Source organism: Astyanax mexicanus, chromosome 17 (assembly GCF_023375975.1).
Source record: "Astyanax mexicanus isolate ESR-SI-001 chromosome 17, AstMex3_surface, whole genome shotgun sequence".
Lineage (NCBI taxonomy): Eukaryota > Metazoa > Chordata > Actinopteri > Characiformes > Acestrorhamphidae > Astyanax > Astyanax mexicanus.
This window is the reverse complement of record NC_064424.1, coordinates 38,184,171-38,209,455: the sequence shown is the minus strand read 5'-3', so window position 1 is coordinate 38,209,455 and position 25,285 is coordinate 38,184,171. Positions and strand designations below refer to the sequence as shown.

The 25,285-nt window shown below is 40.6% G+C and overlaps 1 protein-coding gene across 12 annotated transcripts in view; it reads left to right on the top strand.

Annotated features, from left to right (window-relative positions):
- The window catches only part of LOC103043076 (rap guanine nucleotide exchange factor 6), a 296,213-nt gene that overhangs the window by 117,499 nt on the left and 153,429 nt on the right, over nt 1–25,285 (top strand). The window contains exon 1 of one of the 12 annotated variants that reach the window (XM_049466450.1): nt 13,482–14,212. The exons of the other annotated variants lie outside the window; for them this stretch is intronic. Within the exon in view, the coding sequence (XP_049322407.1) occupies nt 14,159–14,212 (54 nt within the window). The 5' untranslated portion in view covers nt 13,482–14,158. Of the gene's footprint in view, nt 1–13,481; nt 14,213–25,285 lie in introns of those variants that run through there. 12 annotated transcript variants of the gene reach the window in all.

Here is a 25,285-nt window from a genome sequence, read left to right as displayed (position 1 = left end):
TCAAAATGTACCAACATTCATTCATAACACATATATGTAACAATGTATAAACGAAGCATTGTACACATACATGTACATACATTTACTATAATGAAAAAAAACTCATATGTTTGTTGCATATACATATTGCCTTAAATATATGTTTGTTCTATATATTATAATATATTTTAAAATATAGGAGTATCCAAAATATGAAACTTACAGATAGGCCTGTCACAATAATTATGATATCGACTTATCACTTTAGTTTACATTGAAATATATATCTAGTCCTTTATAATTTATGTGTGTGTGTGTGATATATGTGCATATATCAGATTTCCATATGGGATAACAGGTACATTTAAAACTAAATATGTACAATAGAGTTTTCATGCAGTGCATGAAGCTTCAGTTGTAATCAGGAATTTTTATGTTGAATTTAACTGACGTAGTCCACCATATTAACCCCTTTTTTATGCACCCATAAGCCGATGTACTGGTCAGTATTTACCCCCAATTCACCTCCACCGTCAATATTATTGGAGTTATAATGAATCTATGTCACATAGGCTGCCTTTACTTCATTTTTTTGCTGGGGAAAGCATGACGGTTACAGTTCTCAGTAGTCTGTGTTTATCGTAGGAGACAGTTAGTTAGCTCCACCCACTTAGGCCACCCAGCACTCTGCAGTGGGAAGAACATCATCATATCACTGGCCACACTTTTAACACCGCTCTCAGGCCAACAGTGTGTCTAAACTGACTAATGTGTTGCTGCTTAATATTAGAAAAAAATACATTGCACTTTATTTTCTATAATATATGTTAATCTAAAAAAAAAAAGGAAATGGTAAGTTCTAATGACCAATTTTTAACAATATATTATACAAAAATACCTGCAATTCAGACACACTTTATGCTTTATTTTTAGTCAATAATAATATTCAGTCACTGTAATAGGAATAGGAAATGTTAAAAAACCCTAAATAAATAAAACATGAATTAAATTAACCCACAGTTTTTCATTCATGTTGCTAAATAAAGACAATGGGCAATGTTGAGGTCAGAACAAATATTTGGATGTGAGTTTGCTTGTTTAATTTTTATTTTATACTTAGTATAATCAGTATATCTGCTCTTCTGTACTACAGGCTTAATCAGTATGATGTTTGTAACAGTATAGTTTAAACCGTATTGACATGAATTTCATATATTCATATACAAAATTTTTGCTTGACAGTACCAAAATAACAAAAATATTCAGGAATTTTAATGACCGGGGCCATTCCCCACAGATATTGTAATATTGCATTGAAATATGTCTTCTGCATATTATGGTGTTTTCTTTTTGTGAAAATTCCTGGTGCTGTTGTATTTTTAAGCTGATTTTATCAATAGGTCCTTAAACACTGTTATGAAGTTATTTGCATGTTGAATCCCTGAGTGTTGTTTTTGGTCATATCCTGGGACTTTTTGTGTACAAGCAGAGGGTGGTTGGTTTATTTTATGATATACTGTCCAGGATAGCTAAATATTCTGTCAGTGAGGAGATATTTCAATAATGAGATTATTTGTTATTAAGTTGTTTAGAATTGGTTTTGTATGATGAAGCTGAAAATATTACCTAGGCAAAACTTCCTTATTGGGTATTGTGAGCTGTCCTACACTCAGTAGCAGTGCTAACCTGAAACATAAATAGAGAGAATAACACAACCAGTGTATAAAACTTAAAGTTGTAGAAGGGACACGTTTCTCAGCCTTGACATTCATGTTTGCAGCAACATGTATCCTCCGGATTTGCTGACTTCATTTCTGTTGCCCAACAGCTGAGTGAGGTAGATGATGAAACATGCAGAGTTTAGTTAAGTTGCTGCTGAAGAAGCTTCTGGTTTTGTTTGTGTAAAAAAGCAATAGAAGATGATTCAGTCCGGAACTTTCTCTGTGGTGGTGTGCTTCCTGTCAGTCTGCAAGACGTCTGGGTCGAAGCTCTTCCTCTCCTTGAGACATTTCCGTTCTTTACATGAGATTGAGCTTTTTAGAGTCAGTGTCAAATAGAGAAAAAACAGATCAGTAATCTCTAGAAGTCTTTAGATTATCTCAGGCTTAAAAAAAATGTTACTACTGCCCACATTCCAGTTCTGTTTAAGCAGTGAGGTTACAGATTGGAAAAGTGTTTCTCCTTGTTTATACAGAATTTGTTGTAATGGTAGACCATGTTAGTGAATTTGTACAATCCATAAGATGCACTGCATCAAGATCATTTAACAATAGCTGATGGAACCACGTGGAGGAGTGGGGAATTGTTACAGTCCGGTCGATGTGTGAACGTTACCACACATACTTGTAGAAAAATCCTGCAAATTGGTAAGTAGTCTAAGCTTTAATAATCACGCAATGATTCCCATGCATAATGAACACAAAGAAAACCACTAATCAATCAGTAAGATGAATAATAATAATAATAATAATAATAATAATAATAATAATCATTTATTTAATTTAATTAAATTGTATATATATAAAAGACCCTCAAGATATTACTGATAAATATTAAAGCAGAGGATTGAGCAACAGACACACGCACAGATGGGGCAAATTCAGCATTTTCAATTCACCTGATGGCATGTCTATAGATTGTGGTAAGAAGTGGGACAGCACTATATTGCTATTTTAATCTCATCTCATCTCATTGTCAACCGCTTAATCCATGAAGGGTCGCGGGGGGGGGGCTGGAGCCTATCCCAGCAGGCATCGGGCGGAAGGCAGGATACACCCTGGACAGGCCGCCAATCCATTGCAGTGCTATTTTAATACATAAGTAAATTTCAAGCACTACATTTTATTTTCTTAATTTATATTAGGACCGGAAGTGGCAGAAACATGTAGCAGGCATGCATGGGATTTAAACAAGCAATTTGTGGCTGAAACGAGCGGTAACGGGACTAAGACAACAGGGGGCGGGCAGGAGCAGGTTTAAAAAAGTAGTCCCCTGTAGACCTCTACTTACAACTTTACTGTGCAGAAACCTTATGTTCACCATGTCCAGAGGCACCATCCACTTCTCTACTGGACTCAGAGGAATCTGACCATCACACAGTGGAAACACAGTGTATTGTGGTTAGGCCAACCAGTATTTCTGATCAATTTATAAGAATTCTCGAGAATTTAAAAGAAAATTACGACTGGTCTGGTAGATCAAGCAGAAGATTTTTGTACATTTCGTGTTTAATATAATTTGACATGCATATCCTGTGATGGGACTGAAACACTACCTGAGTAAAAATTGTGCCTACTCATCTTTGAGTGGTGATGTGTTTGCAAAGAGATTCATTTTCAAATCGAATGTCATGAATCATTCTGATTCATCACAGGTGACCCCTACAAGGTCACTTAAGGTCACTTACAGCTAGTGGTGCAGGAAAAAAATCGCTTTGAGCTCAATTCACATTTCTAACATTAAACGATTCAAAATCGATTCTCAATTTAAAAAATTATTTTTTTTCCGGGTACAGCTACTGTTGCGCGGAGCTTTTTAACTGTACCACGGAGCTTACCTACTGTCGTGCGGTACATTAAAGCTATGCGGTACAGTTAAAGAGCTCCGCAGGACAGTAGATATACTCCGCGAGACAGTTAAAAAAGCTCAGCGAGACAGTAGCAGAGCTCCATGGTACAGTTAAAAAGCTCTACGGTACAGTTAAAGAACTCTGCAGGACAGTAGATATACTCCGCGAGACAGTTAAAAAGCTCCGCAAGACAGTTAAAAAAGCTCTGCACGACAGTAGCTGAGTTACGCGGTACAGTTAAAAAGCTCTGCGGTACAGTTAAAAAGCTCCGCGGTACGGTTTAAAAGCTCTGCACGACAGGCTGAGCTCCGCGGTACAGTTAAAAAGCTCTGCGGTACAGTTAAAAGCTCCGTGGTACAGTTAAAAAGCTCCGCAGTACAGTTAAAAGCTCCGCGGTACAGTTAAAAAGCTCTGTGGTACAGTTCAAAAGCTCCGCGAGACAGTAGCTGAGCTCCGCGGTACAGTTAAAAAGCTCAGCGGTGCAGTTCAAAAGCTCCGCGGTACAGTTAAAAAGCTCTGCGATACAGTTAAAAAGCTCTGCGGTACAGTTAAAAAGCTCCGCGGTACAGTTAAAAAGCTCCATGGTACAGTTAAAAAGCTCCGCGAGACAGTAGCTGAGCTCCGCGGTACAGTTAAAAAGCTCAGCGGTGCAGTTCAAAAGCTCCGCGGTACAGTTAAAAAGCTCCATGGTACAGTTCAAAAGCTCCGCGGTACAGTTAAAAAGCTCCGCGGTACAGTTCAAAAGCTCCGCGGTACAGTTAAAAAGCTCCATGGTACAGTTAAAAAGCTCCATGGTACAGTTAAAAAAGCTCTGCGGTACAGTTCAAAAGCTCCGCGGTACAGTTAAAAAGCTCCATGGTACAGTTCAAAAGCTCCGCGGTACAGTTAAAAGCTCCATGGTACAGTTAAAAAGCTCTGCGGTACAGTTAAAAAAAACCGCGGTACAGTTAAAAAGCTCTGCGGTACAGTTAAAAAGCTCCGCGGTACAGTTAAAAAGCTCCAGGGTACAGTTAAAAAGTTTCGCGGTACAGTTAAAAAGCTCTGTGGTACAGTTAAAAAGCTCCGCGGTACAGTTAAAAAGCTTTGCGGTACAGTTAAAAAGCTCCGCGGTACAGTTAAAAAGCTCCGCGGTACAGTTAAAAAGCTCTGCGGTACAGTTAAAAAGCTCTGCGGTACAGTTAAAAAGGTCTGCGGTACAGTTAAAAAGCTCCGCGTTACAGGTAAAAAGCTCCGCGTTACAGTTAAAAAGCTCTGCGGTACAGATAAAAAGCTCTGCGGTACAGTTAAAAAGCTCTGCGATACAGTTAAAAAGCTCCGCGGTACAGTTAAAAAGCTCCGCGGTACAGTTAAAAAGCTCCGTGGTACAGTTAAAAAGCTCCACAGTACAGTTAAAAGCTCCGCGGTACAGTTAAAAAGCTCTGTGGTACAGTTCAAAAGCTCCGCGAGACAGTTAAAAAGCTCCACAGTACAGTTAAAAGCTCCGTGGTACAGTTAAAAAGCTCTGTGGTACAGTTCAAAAGCTCCGCGAGACAGTAGCTGAGCTCCGCGGTACAGTTAAAAAGCTCAGCGGTGCAGTTCAAAAGCTCCGCGGTACAGTTAAAAAGCTCTGCGATACAGTTAAAAAGCTCCGTGGTACAGTTAAAAAGCTCCACAGTACAGTTAAAAGCTCCGCGGTACAGTTAAAAAGCTCAGCGGTGCAGTTCAAAAGCTCCGCGGTACAGTTAAAAAGCTCCATGGTACAGTTAAAAAGCTCCGCGAGACAGTAGCTGAGCTCCGCGGTACAGTTAAAAAGCTCCATGGTACATTTCAAAAGCTCCGCGGTACAGTTAAAAAGCTCCATGGTACATTTCAAAAGCTCCGTGGTACAGTTAAAAAGCTCCATGGTACAGTTCAAAAGCTCCGCAGTACAGTTAAAAAGCTCCATGGTACAGTTAAAAAGCTCCGCGGTACAGTTAAAAGCTCCATGGTACAGTTAAAAAGCTCCGCGGTACAGTTAAAAAAACCCGCGGTACAGTTAAAAAGCTCTGCGGTACAGTTAAAAAGCTCCGCGGTACAGTTAAAAAGCTCCAGGGTACAGTTAAAAAGCTCCGCGGTACAGTTAAAACGCTCTGCGGTACAGTTAAAAAGCTCTGCGGTACAGTTAAAACGCTCTGCGGTACAGTTAAAAAGCTCTGCGGTACAGTTAAAAAGCTCTGCGGTACAGATAAAAAGCTCTGCGGTACAGTTAAAAAGCTCTGCGGTACAGTTAAAAAGCTCCGCGGTACAGTTAAAAGCTCCGCGGTACAGTTAAAAGCTCCGCGGTACAGTTAAAAAGCTCTGTGGTACAGTTAAAAAGCTCTGCGGTACAGTTAAAAAGCTCTGTGGTACAGTTAAAAAGCTCCGCTGTACAGTTAAAAAGCTCCGCGGTACAGTTAAAAGGCTCCATGGTGCAGTTAAAAAGCTCCTCGGTACAGTTAAAAAGCTCTGCGGTACAGTTAAAAAGCTCTGCGTTACAGTTAAAAGGCTCCATGGTGCAGTTAAAAAGCTCCTCGGTACAGTTAAAAAGCTCTGCGGTACAGTTATAAAGCTCCGCGTTACAGTTATAAAGCTCTGCTTTAAGTTAACTGATCATTTATCAGTTTTAAAATCTGTTTTAGTGTTTTGCTGTCCCGAGTAGGCTACAGTGTATAATGTCGTGTTACGGTGTTTGTTGTTGCGCCGCTAAAGTGTGGAGGATGAAGAAAAAGAAATCCTCTGCGGCCTTTGAAAGCAACCGTTTGGAAGCACTTTGGATTTTACCGTCAACCCGACATTCACTGAGGTCAGAGTTGCACCCAAATCAGCCAGCACCAGGGCTGAGGAGGAGCTGAACAGGTATCTGGCTGTACCTGCACTTTCTCTTAGAAGACCCCCTTCACTGGTGGAAGTCCAATGAGAGAGATTTCCCTCTCCTAGCCAGATTAGATCTATGTATCGCTGGTACAAGTGTGGCAGCAGAGAGAGTATTCTTCACTGCTGCAGATGTAGTGGCATGTTCTCAGAAAAAGGCAGTTAGCCTAAGCTTAGTTCTTGTACGAAGCAATTTGTTGTTTTTACAGAAAGAAAGAGCAGTATTTTTGCATTGAGTAGTGGTAAGTTCTGGCAGCTAGCCTAAGCCTACCAATTTTATTTTTTACTACAGTTTTATTAGTGTTCTGATAACTGTGAGAAGTTCAAGTAGCTTGAGTGTCAGCCTCAAAAATATTGTGCAAGCATAAATAAATCAGACATGTTGTCTTGGATTTACCTTTGTGTGTTCACATTATTGCAATAGGTTGATAAAATCGCTTTTGAATCGGAAAATAAAAGTTTTTTAATCAAATCGTTTGGATTTGAAAGAATCGGAAAAAAATCTAATCGTGACCCCAAGAATCGAATCTGAATCGAATTGTGGGATTCCCAAAGAATCACAGCCCTACTAACAGCCCAATATGATGCTGTCAGGAACATACATTTTAGAAGTGCACGTTTATCTATAGAAAGTAGGTTGTGCTGCAATTAAGTTGGTGTCTGGTAAAAATAATATGGTAGTGGCACAGTTTGGGAAAATAACACTGCAGCTGACGCAACAAAGCTGAAAACACAAGTTCTGTTACATTAGCTGTAGTAATTTTTTTCCAAAATTATTGTTTTTTCATTTGTTAGAATTGGAAGACACGCTGCTGCTGCTAGAAGGCTAATTTTAGGGGATTACATCATGACTGCCCAGATGACAACCTCACTGCTCCCTCTCTCCCTCCCTCAGGGGAGCTCATATTTTCATTTCAATTAGAGCTATGGATCTCTCCCGGCCTGCTTTTTCTGTACTTACATGCAACTTCATATGGGGGGGCTGGCTGAGCATATGGTGGTAGAGTGTTGCCCCTCCTCTAAGGGAGGGTCTAATGGTCCCAAGCTTCAAAACAAAGCATATCTTCTGCCTTCCTTTTGAGGAAGTGAAGCTGACCCCTGTACACAGTGCAGAGAGCAGTGCTGATAGTTTTGCTATTTAGGATCTGTTTTCTTAATCAGAAAAGGAAAAGCACTGCAGGAACCATTGCCTGTTGTGACCAGTCCTCTCAAGTGCTTTAGATAATTTATTACATTCCTTTCTTCAGTGTTTCCTCTTCTCAGTGTTGTAATTTCATAATAGTTTTCTATGTCAATGTTCTGTATGTTTAGCATTTTGGTCTTTCAATGTTTTTGTGCGACAGCAGTCCAATACTCCAACAGAGTTGTTCTTTAGGTCTATCCAGGTATGAAGAGGCCATTGGGAGTTTGTCTAATCTATTCCTGAGTATAAATGGCTTTAGATCAGAGGTATTGAACACTATATGGGTAAAGGTTTTGCATTTCATGCGCAGCATAGTGCACTAACTAAACAAAAGAGAGGAAGTAATTTAGATGGTACTATTTGTTTCTGCTCCTTCAAAATAAAAAAATAAAATATAAAAGTAGATGCTGTCCAAAAGTTGATGTTTTCATTCAGGCGATTTAACTTAAGAAGTAATTCTGTGAATAAAACAATCCTTAGTGTTATTCAGAAATGTGTGTCCATAGTAACACACAGCTGTTACAAATAGCACAAATTAGCAGTCAGAATTATTTGTGTCAGACCATCAAGTCTGGCTTTATATCTAGTGGTGTCTAGAAGTTTACTGAGAAAGAATAGGTAAACCCAAACGCTATGTATACACAGCAGGTAAAAGTGGTCTGATGTTTATTAGAGGGTGTTGTGACATCTACCTGTGGCACATGTGTAACAGAGCAATGCTTCAGTTAAGTTTCACTTTAATCCAGAATAATAATATATCACAATCTCACAAGTTTAGGCTGCAGCTGGGCTTATCACAGAGAATTAGCTTGAGCCTTGCTGGACACGTTATTCACTGCATTTTTTTTTTTTTTTTTTTTTTTTTGACGCTACAGCCACATTTTGTATCAGTGTTCTGTCAATTCAGATTACACTCACCCACTTTCCACACATATAGGGCACTATATAGGGTCCAGCTTGATTTAGGGTGTGTGGGTGTGTCTTTAGTATTGATGCAAAAAATTATGCCTTGCTCGGCTTGAAACGCGCAAAAGGCATGTTCTTATTCTCGTAATTAATTATGGGTTTGCTTAAGCATGACATAAAATAAACCAATCAATGTGCCAGTTGTCATTTCCTTTAAGAGCCAGCTGACTTTTACGCGTAACAGGGAAGTGCTTTTGTGCGTCTCAGCACGTGTTTATCTCTGTCTATCTTTCCATCAACTTTGATCAGCTTCCCTGTACCTGCTGAAGATAAGCATCCCCACAGCATGATGCTGCCACCACCATGCTTTCCTGTGGGGGAAGGTGTGTTCATGGTGATGAGCAGTGTTAATTTTCCAAAACAAAGTTAATTTTCATGTTTAATTGGTTGGATTATTGTGACCCAAATATTTCATAGTTTTTGAGAGTTGAGAGTTACATCTTGTTTAGAGAAATGGGTGACTCTCTAGGAGGATGGAATGACAACCAAGCAAGAGTAAGTTAGAAGGAAGGAGAAAAAGGTAGTGTGAGGTAGAGTGTGGTAGAGTGTGGGTACAGAGAGGTATAGAAAGGCAAAACAAGATAGTGTGAAGTAGAGGGAGGTTAAGCAAGGCAGTGTGAGGGAGTGTGGCAGTGTGAGGGAGTGTGGCAGTGTGAGGGAGAGTGCGGCAGTGTGAGGGAGAGTGCGGCAGTGTGAGGGAGAGTGCGGCAGTGTGAGGGAGAGTGCGGCAGTGTGAGGGAGAGTGTGGGTAGAGTGAGGGAGAGTGTGGGTAGAGTGAGGGAGAGTGTGGCAGTGGGAGGGAGAGTGTGAAAATGTGTGGGAGATTGTGGCAGTGTGAGGGAGTGTGTGGCAGTGTGAGGGAGAGTGCGGAAGTTTGAGGGAGAGTGCGGCAGTGTGAGGGAGAGTGAGGGAGAGTGTGGGTAGAGTGAGGGAGAGTGAGGGAGAGTGTGGGTAGAGTGAGGGAGAGTGAGGGAGAGTGAGGGAGAGTGGGGTTAGAGTGAGGGAGAGTGTGGGTAGAGTGAGGGAGAGTGAGGGAGAGTGGGGGTAGAGTGAGGGAGAGTGTGGGTAGAGTGAGGGAGAGTGGGGTTAGAGTGAGGGAGAGTGTGGGTAGAGTGAGGGAGAGTGTGGGTAGAGTGAGGGAGAGTGTGGGTAGAGTGAGGGAGAGTGTGGGTAGAGTGAGGGAGAGTGGGGTTAGAGTGAGGGAGAGTGTGAGTAGAGTGAGGGAGTGTGGGGGTAGAGTGAGGGAGAGTGTGGGTAGAGTGAGGGAGAGTGTGGGTAGAGTGAGGGAGAGTGTGGGTAGAGTGAGGGAGAGTGGGGTTAGAGTGAGGGAGAGTGAGGGAGAGTGTGGGTAGAGTGAGGGAGAGTGTAGGTAGAGTGAGGGAGAGTGTGGGTAGAGTGAGGGAGAGTGTGGGTAGAGTGAGGGAGAGTGTGGGTAGAGTGAGGGAGAGTGTGGGTAGAGTGAGGGAGAGTGGGGTTAGAGTGAGGGAGAGTGTGGGTAGAGTGAGGGAGAGTGGGGTTAGAGTGAGGGAGAGTGTGGGTAGAGTGAGGGAGAGTGTAGGTAGAGTGAGGGAGAGTGGGGTTAGAGTGAGGGAGAGTGTGGGTAGAGTGAGGGAGAGTGTAGGTAGAGTGAGGGAGAGTGGGGTTAGAGTGAGGGAGAGTGTGGATCTGGAAATTGTATGCAGGGATCAGCCAGACTTGTGCAAGTCCACTTTTCTTTTTCTACTATCTTTACTGATTTCTTTACACATTCCCATGATGTTACAAATTGAAGCAGCGGCTGCGTCCGAAATCGCGTACTTCCATACTAAACAGTATGCAAAAGCAGTATGCGAGATCGGGTAGTGTGTCCGAATGCGCAGTAGGCGAGTTTGAGTACGCGAAAAGTTCCCGGATGACGTACTGCACCGGGAGACATTTTTAAGTATACAAGCCCAGCACACTTCACCCGCTAATATTTCCCACAATCCACCGGGAGCCGCGCTGAGCTGAGTGACCCGTCAGTGAGCGGCGGAGCGGCGGAGGAGAGGAGTGGAGAGAGAGAGAAGTTTATGAGGTGAGGAGATTCAGATATATAAACTGTTTTGGTTGTTTGTGATATCAGGCTGTAAATGAAAGATTTATGAGGGTTAGTTTAAGTTAAAGTAGCGAGTTATAGGGGTGTGGGTTTGTTATTAATGCTGTTGCAGACAGAACATCTTTATTTTCGTATCTGAACTGCTTTACTGAGCAGCGTTAGCCCTGTGCTACTGAGATCAGTTAGCTTAGCTAGAGTTATCAAACTTATCACAACTCTTTATTAATCTTCTGTTCTACAACACCAGCGTTTACTAACTCACTACAGCCCTGTATACTGCTGCAGTGCTGAAGAGCTGGGGCAGTTTTAACTTAATACTGATCAGTCTGTATAAACTCATCTGAGAAAAAAGGCTGCTGATATCAGAGAGGCTTTTCAACAGACAGACAGACTGGTTGCCAAAAATCACATTAATAAATTATAACCAAAATCTGACCATTTTATTTAGTTTTATTAAATAGCTAGCTAACCAGCCAGGATGGTAAGACTTTTATGTTGTTCAGAATTTATATTATATTTGTTTAATGACCAAGCTAAACTGTTTTAATCTGTGTGTGTTTCAGATTCAACTATCCTTCCTACTCGAGAGGATGAAGATGAAGAGAGGGAGAAAAATGAACAATGAATAAAAAAAATAAATAAAGCTACTTTAAAGACTTGTCATTCTTGTATTTTGTGAGAAATGTATTTGTGTAAATATGCAAGTGAGGGAAAAATTATATTAAATAAAATAACTAAAATATTTTTTTATTGCCAAATGATCCCCAGTTTTCCAGAAACTGACTGGTTCTAGCATATTTTATTTACATCAGTAATGCATATATGTTGCCTTTATGTTTAATGCAGTCAGTAAAAGATAATGTATAACAATAAGGATCATGTGTTTAAATATTTAGGCTAGAAAAGGAAATTCTGAGGTGAAATGGAAAGGCAGGAATTAATTAACATTTTGGTATTTATCTTTGAAACTTTTTGATAATTGTTTTGTTGCATAAGCTAGTATTATTAATATGCTTCATGAATATTAAACAGTCTGTTCATATTTATTATTAAATATTTCATATTTGAGGAAATATTAATTTTAAGTTTTATTTAGTCAGTGTTTATTAAATAGGACAGTTTGGGGGTTTATTTATTAATAAGAGCTGATTAATGAGGGGATTTTAATGAAATTAATTAGGGTAAAGCTCTGTAAAAAGTGTGCCGCTGGTTAGGAGGGGTGAGAGGTGAAAGGGCGTCAGAGGTAAGATGGTGGATGTAGTGCGTCCGAGGCTGCGTGCGTACTGCGGTCTGGCGTACTGAAAAAGCGTACTGCTTTGCTCGACAAGCAGTGCGTACTCACCCCAATCCAGTACGTACTGCTTAAGTACGCGATTTCGGACGCAGCCAGCGTGTTTTAGGTGTGCCTTACAATATGTCCACAGGTGTCTCTAATTAACTCAAATGTTGCCAATAAAGCTATCAGAAGATTCCAAAAACAAATCATCATATGGGCTGTCCTAAATTGTTTAATGGCTAGTACTTTGCAGAAAGTAATAAAAATAGAGTGATTTGGTTACAGTAAGGTAGAGGGAGCTACTTCTCATCCTGGCAAAAAAAAGAGAGCAGCCAAATAAAGGGTTGAAAAATGTTTGAGAAGATTAAACTCATTTAAGATCTTAAATTATTGTGTCTCACATTGCTAATGTGATATCCAACAGTGATATCACACATACCACTTTTTTCACATTTATCATATCCGAATATGCATCACCATGCTGTCATGGAAGGCTGTGGCATCTTTCGGGATTTAACTTATGATGTCCTGGTTGCCTTGACTGATGCTGGTGATGAAGTTTAATTTGGAATTGGCTGGGACTTTGAATTCATAGTGTTCTGTATTCTGCACTCTGCTTCCTGCGGTTCTCCATTTGTTATTTCAGTGAAAACTAGAATGGTTGTTTTAATCTGAAGGAAAGGGGGATCCTCTTCTGCTGAGGAGCCAGTGTCTCATACCCCACCCTCCCCCCATCCTCCCAACCGCCCATATCCCCCACCAACACCCCCCCCCCCCACCCGCTGTATGAATATACCTCTTCTTTGTGCCTCGCTGTCTCTTCTGAATGCGCCGTGTTCCCTCTGATTCCACAACAATCCTCAGAAAGCTCCATGTGCTGGACTGCCATTGGTCGGCTAGAAAAAAGATGATGTCATCCTTTTTTTCTCTCTTTTTTTCTGCATTTCAGGCTAAAGCATGGTAATATAATTCAGTTCACATTACTGGGCCATTTTATACAGAGCCTGAGCTGCTGTCGATTTAGCCGTCCGTTTAAAGCTGTTAAGTGTTTACACGAGAGTGAGAGAATCGGCTAATTAGTAGTGTCACTTGGATCTTATTTTGTCTTTTTCCATGCAGATATTCTGCAGAAGTGTGTCTTTGTCACAGTAACAAAGAAATGCCCAGCATACCCTGGACTCAGTTAAACGGTGGGCTTTGTTTGGAGGCAATACATTAACTTTCAGCATTAGCATTTATGTCCGCAGCATGCAGACTCCGTTATGTAATTGTTATCTATGCTTGTGATTCCTACAGAGGAAAGCAGAGGTTAGCCTGGACACTAAACATTTTACTGTCACATCAATAAAAAAATACTTTACGTCTTCTCTGTTTTTTTCCCCCGCTTTAAGCTTACAGCCAATAGCTCTAATGCAGTCCAGCAACCCCACCTCCCCACCCCCCTCGTGCACTCTACACAGGTGATGTCATTCTTTTTCTGCTAGACCCCCTCCCTCCCGCCCTCCCTCCCTCTGCCTCTCTCTCTCCCCCTCTCTCTCCACCTCTCTCTCTCCATTATCCATTAGATGCTCTGTCTGTGCCGGCAGAGCATTCAATCGATGGATGGAAGCTGTTCCTGAGGGAGCCAGCAGTGCGCTGTGCCCAGGGATGTGCAGGCAGGGAGTCGGGGCACAGCAGGAGGACAAGCGATGGCCGCGGTGGCGGTGGGGCATGCATGTCCGCTCATTTCGTTAGAGACCGGAGAGCGGAGAGAGATAGAGAGCGGCGGCTGAAGGAGGATCCAGGGAACGCCTCTGGGCTCTGGGTCGCTCCTCCTGACTTTTCCGCCGCTCAGCTCTGAGTTTGGAGTATGGATGGAAAGAAGGAACAGTCCTGTTCCACTGGTTAGGTTTTTTTTTGCTTTATTAAGGGATGATGTGGGTAGGGGTGCATCTGATCTGGTCTGCTCTGATTTCTGCAGTTGCTTCAGAGATGCTAAAAGAAGAACAACACTCTCTTTTTTTTTGATGACTTGCATTGCTTACAGACGAATGTGTTTTAACTCCTTTCACCACTTCTTAAGTTTGGAATTTTTCTAAAGTATTTGTTGTACAGTTTTAACACCTCTGTCAAAAGACTGTTTCATCCGTTATTGCTGATATTTCCTGCGAAGAGAAATCATCTTGGGACGGTTTGGTCTTTCTTCAGGCTTTTGCGGATTGTTTTTCTAAAACACGGAAAGAAGTTTCCCTCACAGCTTCAGAAATGGCTTTCCTCGTCCGTTGCTATGCCAACTGCTTGCAGCCGTGGTCCTCCAAAGTAAGTGATGCTCTGAGTGTGTGTGTTATGCAGCATATGTGTGTTTGTGCAGAATGTTGGTTTGTTTTAGGTGTAAGTCAACAATAGGATGATTACTTTTAGACGATATATTGTTACAGAAGTGATTGCGCTAAACTATTTGATCATTTTAAGACCATATTATGCCACTGATATATTGATAGTATGGCCCTAAAATAATATCACAATATTTCATAGTATTTTTGCGATAACTATACTCTTGGCGATACGACAAAACAATGAATCAAAAAATATATTTCAAGAATACACTACTGCAACAAAATCATATTCTATGCAATAAATTTTATTATTGCATACAATATGATTTGACACACCCCTAACCGAGAAATTAAAAAATACAATACATTTATCAGATGTGTAACAGAAATCAATGATCCAGAAAGCATGATACTCATAATGCACTCCAAATATCTCCATATATCCAGGATTAAAGTAAAATAAATGATACTGAACAGATATAATCTGTCTCTAGCAGATATATAATGGGAAATGAGAACAGTGTGATTTTTTTTTTGTTAAAAACAGTAAAATGGTAGTACCCTGATGTGATCAATCAATCAATCAAACTTTATTTTAAATTATAAAAAACAAGCAAACAATATAAGATTTAATTAAGAAGAAAAAAAAAAGAATAAAGAGATATGCAGATAGGCTAAAATGTAATGCAATAAAACAAAGAAATAAATAATTAGAATAATAAATATAAACAGAATGAAAGAAATAAAGGACTAAAATATCCCCACAATTATAAAAAAGTAAATAATGGAACTAAAATAAATAAGAATAAGTAATAAAAAATATAGAAAAAATAAAAGGACAAAATAAATAAAATAAAAAGGTAAAAGGCCAAAAGTAAAACCAGTAAAAAAAAAATAAATAAAAGGATGAAATGTATAAAAATAACTAAAATAAGGTAAAACATAAAATTAGATAAATAAAATACAAAATACTTAAAATAAATAAAAAGATAAAAGGAAAAAAAACTCTACTAAAACAGTTACAGGCTGTCTGAAAGTGGTTAGGTTTTAATAGTTTAAAATGATTTAGTGACACCAGTGAGCTGAGTTTTAGGGTTTCCTGTAGTGAATTCCAGTTCGCTGGTGCTGATCTGTAGCTAAAAGCAGATTTTCCCAGTTCAGTAAAAACTCTCGATACCTGACAGGTGATCCAGTCACGAGAGCGGGTCTGATAATTACTAGTGTTTATAGAGATCATGGATGAGATGTAAGATGGCGTGTGGCCGGAGAGCGAGTTATAAATATATATAAGCCAGTGTGTTTCCCGTCGAGCTGCTAGTGAGGACCAGCCTACTTTTTGGTACAGTCTGCAGTGGTGAGTAGAGTAAGGGTCACCAGTAATGAACCTTAGAGCAGAGTCATAGACTGAATCCAGAGGTTTCAGGGCACTGGCAGACGCCTGCCTATAAATGACATCAGCGTAGTCCAATACTGACAGTAAAGTCGCCTCTACCACTCTTTTTCTAGCAAACATAGGCAGACAAGATTTATTACGATAAAGAAATCCCAGTCTCTGTCTGCACTTAATAACTAAATTATTTACATGAGTTTTAAATGTGAGTTTTTCATCCAGCCAGATGTCATAATTAGGGGTGGGTGATATGACAGTATAGTATCGTTCATAATATTCACAAATGTTGGCAATATTATTCTGTATCATACGATATGGCACACCTCTAAAATAAAAACTAAAAAAAAAAAAAAAACGTTTTAAAAAGTCAACATACCAGCTCAATTATGTTAATTGGCTTTCTTTACTAATCAAACACAATGCCTAATACCGCTGTCAGATTTGAAGTCTTGCTTCTAATGAGAGTCTGGCTTCTGGTTGAAGGTATTTTGGATCATTCTTCTTTACAAAACATCTCCAGTTCAGTCAGGTTTGATGGTTTCTTAGCATGAACGCTTTAAATCACACCACAGATTTTCAGTAATATTCAGGTCTGGGGACTAAGATAATCATTCTAGAACGTTGTACTTGTTCCTCTGCATGAATGCTTTAGTAGATTTTGAGCAGAGTTTAGGGTCGTTGTCTTGTTGAAGTATCCAGCCCCGGTGCAACTTCAACTTTATCACTGATTCTTAAACATTGTTCTCAAGAATCTGCTGATATTGACTGAAATGCATGTGACCCTCAACTTTAACAAGATTCCCAGTACCTGCAGTGAACACACAGCCCCACAGCATGATGAACCACCACCAAATTTTACTGTGTGTAACAAGTGTTTGTGTTGTAATGCTGTGTTCTTTTTCTGGCATGCATACCACCCTCCAAATAACTCAATTTTAGTTTTATCAGTCCACCTTATTCCTAAATGAAGCTGGCTTGTCCAAATGAGCTTTAGCATACCTCAAGCGACTTTGTTTGTGGCGTGTGCACAGAAAAGGATTTTTCTGCATTACTGTCCCATACAGCCTCTCCTTGTGCAAAGTGTGCTGACTAGTTATACAATGCACAGTGACTCCATCTGCAGCAAGATGATGATGTAGGTGTTTGGAGCTCTGGAGCTCTGTAGGTTGACTATGACTGTTCTCACCATCCTTCTCCTCTGATTATCTGAGATTTTTCTTGTTCTGCCACTTCAGGCCTTAATTAGAATTGTGCCTGTGGTCTTCTATTTCCTCACTATGTTCCTCAGAGTGGAAAGTGACAGCTGAAATCTCTGAGATTTTTATATACTTCCCCTAAACCATGATGTTGAACAATCTTTGTTTTCAGGTCATTTGAGAGTTGTGTTTTGGGGCTTCCATTTTTACACTCTTCAGAAAAGATGCAAAGAGGAGAAAAACTTGCAGTTGGCGCCTTAACACTTTCTGATAAGTGGATTCACCTCTGTATGTAGGTCAAGAGTCAGTGAGCTTACTAAACAAATTTTGTGTTCCAATAATTATTGTTAAAGGTATTTAAATTAATTAAATGATAAGGGTGCCCAAATGTATGCACCTGGCAATTTTGATATTTTTATTTAAAGAATTATTGCACACTTACTTTAAATCCTATAAACTTCATTTCGCTTATCACGTGTTCTTCTGCTATATGATATATTTAACTGAAATTGCTGATCCAATCAACCAAGGATTTAAAATTTTAAATCATGAAAATGATTAGGGAAGATTATATATATATATATATATATATATATATATATATATATATATATATATATATATATATATATATATATATATATATATACACATATTATATGTATATATGTATGTCCTTTTGGGATTACTTGGATTTCTGCATAAATTGGTCATGAAATGTGTTCTGATCTTCATCTAAATCACAATAGACTAATACAATCTTCTTAAACTAATACCACACAAAAAATGATATGTTTGCATGGTTTTATTAAACACAACATGTTAAAAAGTGGAAAAAGAGTTTAATAACTGGTTGATCCTCCTTTGGCAGCAATAACTTCAACCATACGTTTCCTGTAGTTGCAGATCAGACCAGAACAATGATCAGGAGGAATTTTGCACCATTTCTCTTCACAAAAATGTTTCAGTTCAGCAATATTCTTGGAATATCTGGTGTGAATTGCTCTCTTGAGGTCCTATCACAGCATATACACAGATTACACAGTACACATTATACAGTATTTATCATATTACACAGATAGAATGCATCATATATATTTTTTTATATACATTTGTGCAGAAGAAATGTATTATATGAGTTAGAAAGCATTAAGCATTAATGTGAGTTCTTCACAAGGTTTATCCCAATAATTATGCTATTGACACATGATAGAGTATACAGACATTACCTTAATAAAATATTGATGTTTTTCTTATCAAGGAGAGCGTATCAATCTAAATGAGCCAGTATGCAGATATTTTGTTGTTGTTTTTTATTTAGAAGTAATACATTATTACAGTTCCAATGTCTAAATATCTCTAATTAGTAAAAGTTCACTGCACTTTAAATTATTTCCAAATATTTTTATTATATGATCTTTATATTTGTTAAAAAAAATAATAAATGACAATATAATTTATCACACTTGTTTCTGGTAAAATATATTTTAATACGTTTTTACAATCTCATCTCTTCCAGAGTGGTTCTTCTGTTGTGATGTTATGAGAACCCCTTGTAGCCATTTTTTATTAGAGTTAGTTTTTATTGTTTTGTATAAATTCTGTTTTTTGAGCACAGTTGTTGTTTGGTTCTAGAAATGTCACACAAAGGCTTTAGAAAGCAAGTGATCAAATACCTATCTGAACTCCCGATCTGCACAATTGTCTGACCAATGAAGATGATTCATTTTGAACCAGTTGGAATGTCACTGCTTTAAGAAGGAGAAGTTCTTACCTGTGCTCAGCATGCACCTAATTAGATGTCAGTCCAGAGCAGAATTAGTTGGATCAGATATCATACAGTTGTCTAATCTCTGTGACCTATCCATTCACAGTCCACACTGTGGGCAGCTACAAGCATCACTATAAAACCAGACAACTACTTTAAAACATATTTTTAATGCATGGTACTGCTAATTCGTATACTGTTAGTTCTGCAGGTACTGCTGTTACGCACAAAAGCTGGCATGCAGTTGCATCAAAATATTTAAATATACATTTTAACCACAGCTTTCATCCAGTGTGTGTTGTAGTGGATAACAGGACTCACTGCCTCCCATTTTCTGTGCTGAGGAAGCAGAGCATTGAGTAAAGTATTTTTTTTGTGTTTTCATGTTCAGAAAATGATTAATAAAATTGTAAAGTTGTTCTCACACACAATAATAAAAAAGATAATTGGCAATGCTTTTTATTATCATTTATTATCAGGAATTTATCAAGATTATTGTTTAATTATTTCTGATTAACTATATGATTAAAATAAATAGATTATTGTGACAGGTCTAATCCCAGTTTATACTGGTCTAATACCAGTTTAAGAGATCCACAGGCTTGACTCTGAATTTGACACTAAATTGTAAACACTAAGAACCTTCTTCTGTCTAGTCAGGAGTTCTTTGCTTTCACTAGTATGGCGCACTGCGATAGGTCTCAGTAGAAGGACTGGACTGCCCTCATCCATAATTCAGCACCCAATAATGGGTCTTCAGCATGCTTACCCGGTTGCTGTATGCACCACTTCACTTCCACATCTCCATTTATTTTCTGGTGACCAGCCATCTCCCAGCTCGGCATCACAGCAAACATCCTGCTCTGAAAGCCATTAGCGTCTGTTTTCTCTTGTTAACTGTCCGGATCTCAGGAACACTGTCAGACTTTCGCTGTCCTTCACCATTCTCCTGTTTTCCTAGGCGTTTTCCCAGGTGCTCTGTGTCTGGATACACTCTCAGCTTTAAGGAAATTTAGCTAAAGTTTTAGCTGCCTAATGAGAAGACTCTGCCCAAAGAAAACTGGAAGACTTTCCATTTTAGAATGTGACCAGCAAGAACTGATGCCCATAACTTTAAAAGAAGCCCTAAGATTTCAAAATGTATTAACTGTGGTGTAGTTTTTCAATGATTAGGCTTCAAAACATTAGAGTAAAAAAAAATTGAACCTCAGACACTTATACATGGCTATTCTCTACTGTAGAGGAAAGCCAGTAGAACCAAAACAATCCCAAAACTACTACACAAGTCGAGACTTGTTTTACAATCGCAAATCAGAAAAAAGGCTGGCATAGTATGAGATGTGAATATGTGACTAGTCAATTAAACTTTTTTTTATATATATATATATACACCTATTTCTGCATTCCAGGTTAGTTGGTACAGTTGCAATTCAGAACAAATTCTAAAAATATTTTTATAATATTTTAACAGGGAATTATAATCATAAGCAGCATTCACAAAAGCCTGAGGGTGTTTTTCAATACCAAGAACAGAACTCACAAGAACAGAGGACACCTATTGAGAGGTGATGTGTACTAAAATTCACCTTTTAATTAGCCACTTTAACAAATTACACTCATATTTCTTGTCTCATTTTTTTTAAATAGAAAAGCAGGTGCACCATTGGATGCATAATTGTTTTTTGGGGAGAAGCAAGAATACAGCCGAGAACTTTGACTGTTCTTGGTAAATGTGTTCTTGGGTATTGGAATGTAACTTTAGGCATTGGAAGATGATGATAGGTGAGAACACAATGACACAAAAACAATTCTTGGTGGAACAAATATGATAAATGTTTAAAAACAAATCACATAATTCTATATTTCTCTGCTGGCTCTGCAGTTTAATAAGTAATGTATCATGTCCTGCCAGAGCTCAGTACGCAGCACTGACTGTGCAGAATCAAGAACTGGACTCGGGTTCTTGCTGCTAGACTGAAGTCTCAGCCCTGAGCAGTTATGTAATGCCAGTGCTGTGGATTGAGCTTAATGATTTCCATATACACACACACACACACACACTAAAGGAAAGCTGCTGTTACTGCATGATCATCGACTGGAGCCCAGCTTTTACCTTAAAGATTTATCCTTTTTCAGTCCGAGGGGGAATGTGTCGGCGGCTAATGCACAGCATATTGATCCTTATCGCTTGGGTTTCCTGTCCAGATCACACCCAAAACCTCCCTGGGCAGGACATTTAAAACCACTCAGCCTGGTTTGTGCAGTACTGAGATGTTAAGAGCCATGGGTAAATAATACATGCCATTGTTTTTGTTTGTTTTAGCATTGTTGTTGTTGCTGCTGTTTTTGCTTTGATGAGTGGATGAGCAAAGTGAAGACGGTTTTGATGCTTGTTCAGTTCTGTTTCTTTTATAATAAAGGAAAGATGTTATAGGCAGGATTTTTTCTTTGCGTAGTTTTTGGTGGTGGGTGGAAACTTGCATTGTGTTTTTTTTTATTTCATGTGGTTTGCCTTTATATTGTGTTCATAAATTGATCTATAAGTGTATACTGATGATAAAACATTTGAAAACATGTAGTTGGATGTTTTTTCCGTTACTAGCAGTAGTTACTGTATGATTGAGTCTGTATAGCATGGTCATATATCAGCGAGTCCTATTACCCCCTCCCCCTTCCATATCACTGTAATGCTTTTATATTTACTGTCTAATTATGTGTGTCTGCTTCAGTCACTGAGCTAATGTTTCAACCTTGTTTTACGGCCATTCAACCAAATATCTCTATTACCTTGGTGTCATCGATTATACAGTCTTTTATATTCAAAGGGCTATTGTGGGTTGTCAGGAGTATCCATAAATCCAAAGTGCTGTTTGACCAGTTTTACGTTTTAGCGAGCTAAAGTCTCTCAATTGTTTTGATTAGTTTCTTCACTTTAATGAAGGGGGCATATAAATCCCACAGGGATTTTTCTAGTGAACTCGACCATGTTTCACGCCACTAGAGGTGAGTACCATCTAGAGAACCTCCAGCCCGGGGGCAGTGTGAACAGTGTGATTGGTGAGTGTTCTACAGCCTGAGTGGATGTCCCTGTTCATAACTGCCCTGTGGCCCTTGGCAGCTGTGAGGAGTTGGCAGGAAGCATCTGTGCGCTCAGACACTTTAGCCAGGCCCACTTTAGCCTCCACTGTGTTTCTCAGTGCGGCCAGATGGCCCTGGCCCTGCTTCCTGATTCGGCTGGTCCAACAGAACAACCTGCAGCTTCCTGTTTCTCTCATAGTGTAAAAATCCAAAAGACTTCAGTATACATACTTTTACTGTATATTTTTGTCAAAATGTTGTACTTTTCAGTGCATTTTGGATGCAGTGTTTTACTTTGGTGTACCATATTTTTCACACTATAAGGCACACTTAAAATCTTGTAATTTTTCCAAAAATTGTCAGTGTGCCTTATGTATGAATTCTACCAGACAGGTTGTAAGGAGCAGTAAAGCCACTCCACTGAAGCACAGCATTATACAGAAGTTTCAGTTTAGTTAACCATGCTAAGCGCTAGCTCTTTCAGCGTTCAGAGGTATTATCGGTCTGTAGCCTTCTGCTAACCCCAGCTAGCACTGCTGGAGCAGCACTAGAATTATCCAGAGGTATTATCGGCCTGTAGACTGATGCTAACCCTGGCTAACACAGCTGGAGCAGAATAAGCATTGGCTGCTAACCATGCTAAGTGCTAGCTCTAGCACCAAGCCTTAGTGGAAATCTGGAAATGATTATTTATGTAAATAAATGGAAGTGCTTTACTCACCGTAATAAACAATTTTCAGGAGAGAAATCTGTGTAGATTAACATTCACTGCTCATTTGACTTTAAAAGTATATATTTTTTTGAAAGTTTTATTATTATATTAAAGTTTTGTTTACTTAACTTAGCTTATACTTTACAGGTCTCGCCACCCAGCGGCAAAACCTTCTGAACTGGAAGGAAAACATAGCGACACCCCTGATCCCTACAAGTGTTGCATCATGGGCCTTATAATCCAGTGCGCTATATGTATTAAAATAGACCAGAAAATAGATGCTTATTGATACTGCACCTTATAATCCGGTGCGTCTTATAGTGCAAAAAATATTTTCTATGTCTAATGTATACTTGTGTACTCTTTTATTTCTTTGGGGTATTCTGGTGTATTCTTTTGTTTGCCCTGGTGTGCTATTTTTAACTTTTACATAGTCTTGTTGTTCTCTTTAATGTACACCTCTTCTCTTTCCTATGTGTATTGTGACCTAAGCTATTGGTGAAAGCTTCCACACTCCTGTGTGGGATTCCAGGACAGGAGCAGACTTAGTTTAAGCCTTTGGTGAGGAGGCCCCGTCCTCCTATGTGTCTCTCTCTGGGAGTCTCTTCAGGAATCTGTATTAGAGAGAGAGAGGGAGAGAGATAGAGAGAGATAGAGAGGGCGTGCAGAGGGAGAAAGTAGCCCACGTGCACCAACAAGTTACCAGGAGAAAAAGAAGACAGCGTTAGTGGACAAAACTGGCATGGATTCCCCGTCTCACTCCCCTCTCTCCTGTGAATGTTTGCTCCTCTTTTATCCTCTGTCTTCCCCTCTCCCTGCTCCTCACTCAGCCCTGTCATTAGTGCTGGCCAGGCGTGGGTGATCAGTGTGGCCCCACCCCCCTGCACTTGTCCCTGCTGCATGCTCACAATCTCTGCTCATCTCAGCAGGATTGTTTTGGGAGTCTTGGCTGTTGTCGGCTACCTCAGATGGGCTTGCGGTACCCCGCACCTCACATACTTCCCCCCGAGACTGCAGCCAGACTCCAATTGTGCACAGGAAGTCTGGAGAGGGCGTCTGCGTTGAGGTGCTCAGACCCTGGCCGGTGCCTAACCTGGAAAGCAGGAACCACCGAGTGATGCGTGCATTGGTGTCCTTTGTCTGGGCCATCCACTGTAGGGGGGCATGGTCTGTGACCAGGGTGAACGGCCAGCCTGTAAGGTAGTACCTGAGTTCATGGACTGCCCATTTGATGGCTAGTGCTTCTCTTTCCACCACGGCATACCTTCTCTCTGCTGGGCTGAGCTACCCGATAGTGCCAGTGGCCAGAGGGAGTGCTAAATGCTGTCTTCTCCTTGGCAGAGGGTGTGAGGGCGACCTGCCAGTACCTTTTGGTAGGCCTTGCCCAGTCTGTCGATGAGGTCATCAACCCTTGGGATGGGGTATGAATCAAACTGGGAGACAGCATTTAGCCTTCTGAAGTCATTACAAAACCTCCAGCTGCCGTCCGGTTTGGGGACCAGTACTATGGGGCTGCACCATGGGCTCTTGGACGGCTCTATCACGCCCATTTCCAGCATCTTGGTCACCTCCTGCTCTACCACTTGACATTGGGCTTCTGGTAGGCGATAGGGCTGCTACCTTGCGGGGCTCGGTTACAATATCGTGTTGGATCAGGTGTGTGTGTCCTGGAGTGGTGCTGAAGAGCTCCGGAAACTGGGCCAACACGCTCTTCAATTCTTGTCGTTGCCTGGGAGTTATTTCTGAGCTGAGCTCCACCTCGGCCCAGCTAGGTTTGTCTGCAAAGGCCGATACCAGTGGCACGGGTTCAACCAACTTCTTCAAAAGGTTCACGTGGTAGAGCTGATCGGGCTTTCTGCGTCCCGGTTGGTGGATGCGGTAAGTGACATCTGAGACCTTCTCTTTTATAGTGTATGGGCCTTGCCAGCTGGCCAGGAACTTGCAGGCTGTTGTGGGTACCAGGACTACGACACAGTCACCTGGTTGGAACACCCTTACTTGGGCCGTCTTGTTGTAGGCTCTCTGCTGACCCCTTTGTGCTGCCTCCATATGTTCTTTCACCACTGGCATGATGCGGTCAATGCGGTCCTGCATGCCTTTTATATGTTCAATGAGGGACCTGTGGGGGGAGGGCTGGTTCTCCCAGGATTCCTTCACCACGTCAAGTAGACCCCTGGGTCTTCTTCCATACAACAGTTCAAAGGGAGCAAAGCCGGTTGAAGCCTGGGGTACTTCCCTTACTGCAAACAAGACGTAGGGGATCAGGAGGTCCCAGTTCCTCCCGTCTGCATCGACCACCTTCTTGAGCATCCGCTTCAGGGTCTGGTTGAACCGTTCAACCAACCCATCCGTCTGTGGGTGGTAAATAGATGTCCTGATGTGTTTTATTTGGAGGAGCCGGCAGAGCTCGGCCATCAGTCGGGACATGAAGGGGGTCCCTTGGTCGGTTAGGATATCTAGGGTAAGCCGACCCTGGTGCAGAGGGTAAATAGCTCCTTTGCAATTGCTTTTGCGGTGGCTTTCATAAGGGGAATGGCCTCCGGGTATCTGGTGGTGTAGTCTACCATTACAAGTATATACTCGTGCCCCCGGCTGGACTTGGGAAGGGGCCCTACTATGTCTAGACCCAACCGCTCAAACGGGATTTCAATAATGGGAAGAGGGACTAAGGGGGCCCTCGGCGGTCTCACAGGGGAGGTGAGTTGACAATGAGGGCACCTCTGGCAATGGTTTCTTACTTCTGCTCGGATCGATGGCCACCAGAAACGGTCACTAATGCGTGCCAGAGTATTTTCATAGGCCAGGTGAGCCCCCAAAGGGTGTCGATGGGCTAGGTGCATAATTGCATCTATCTTGCTTCTTGGAACGACCAGTCTGTCTACAACTTGTCCATGGTGTACGGCATGGTAGTA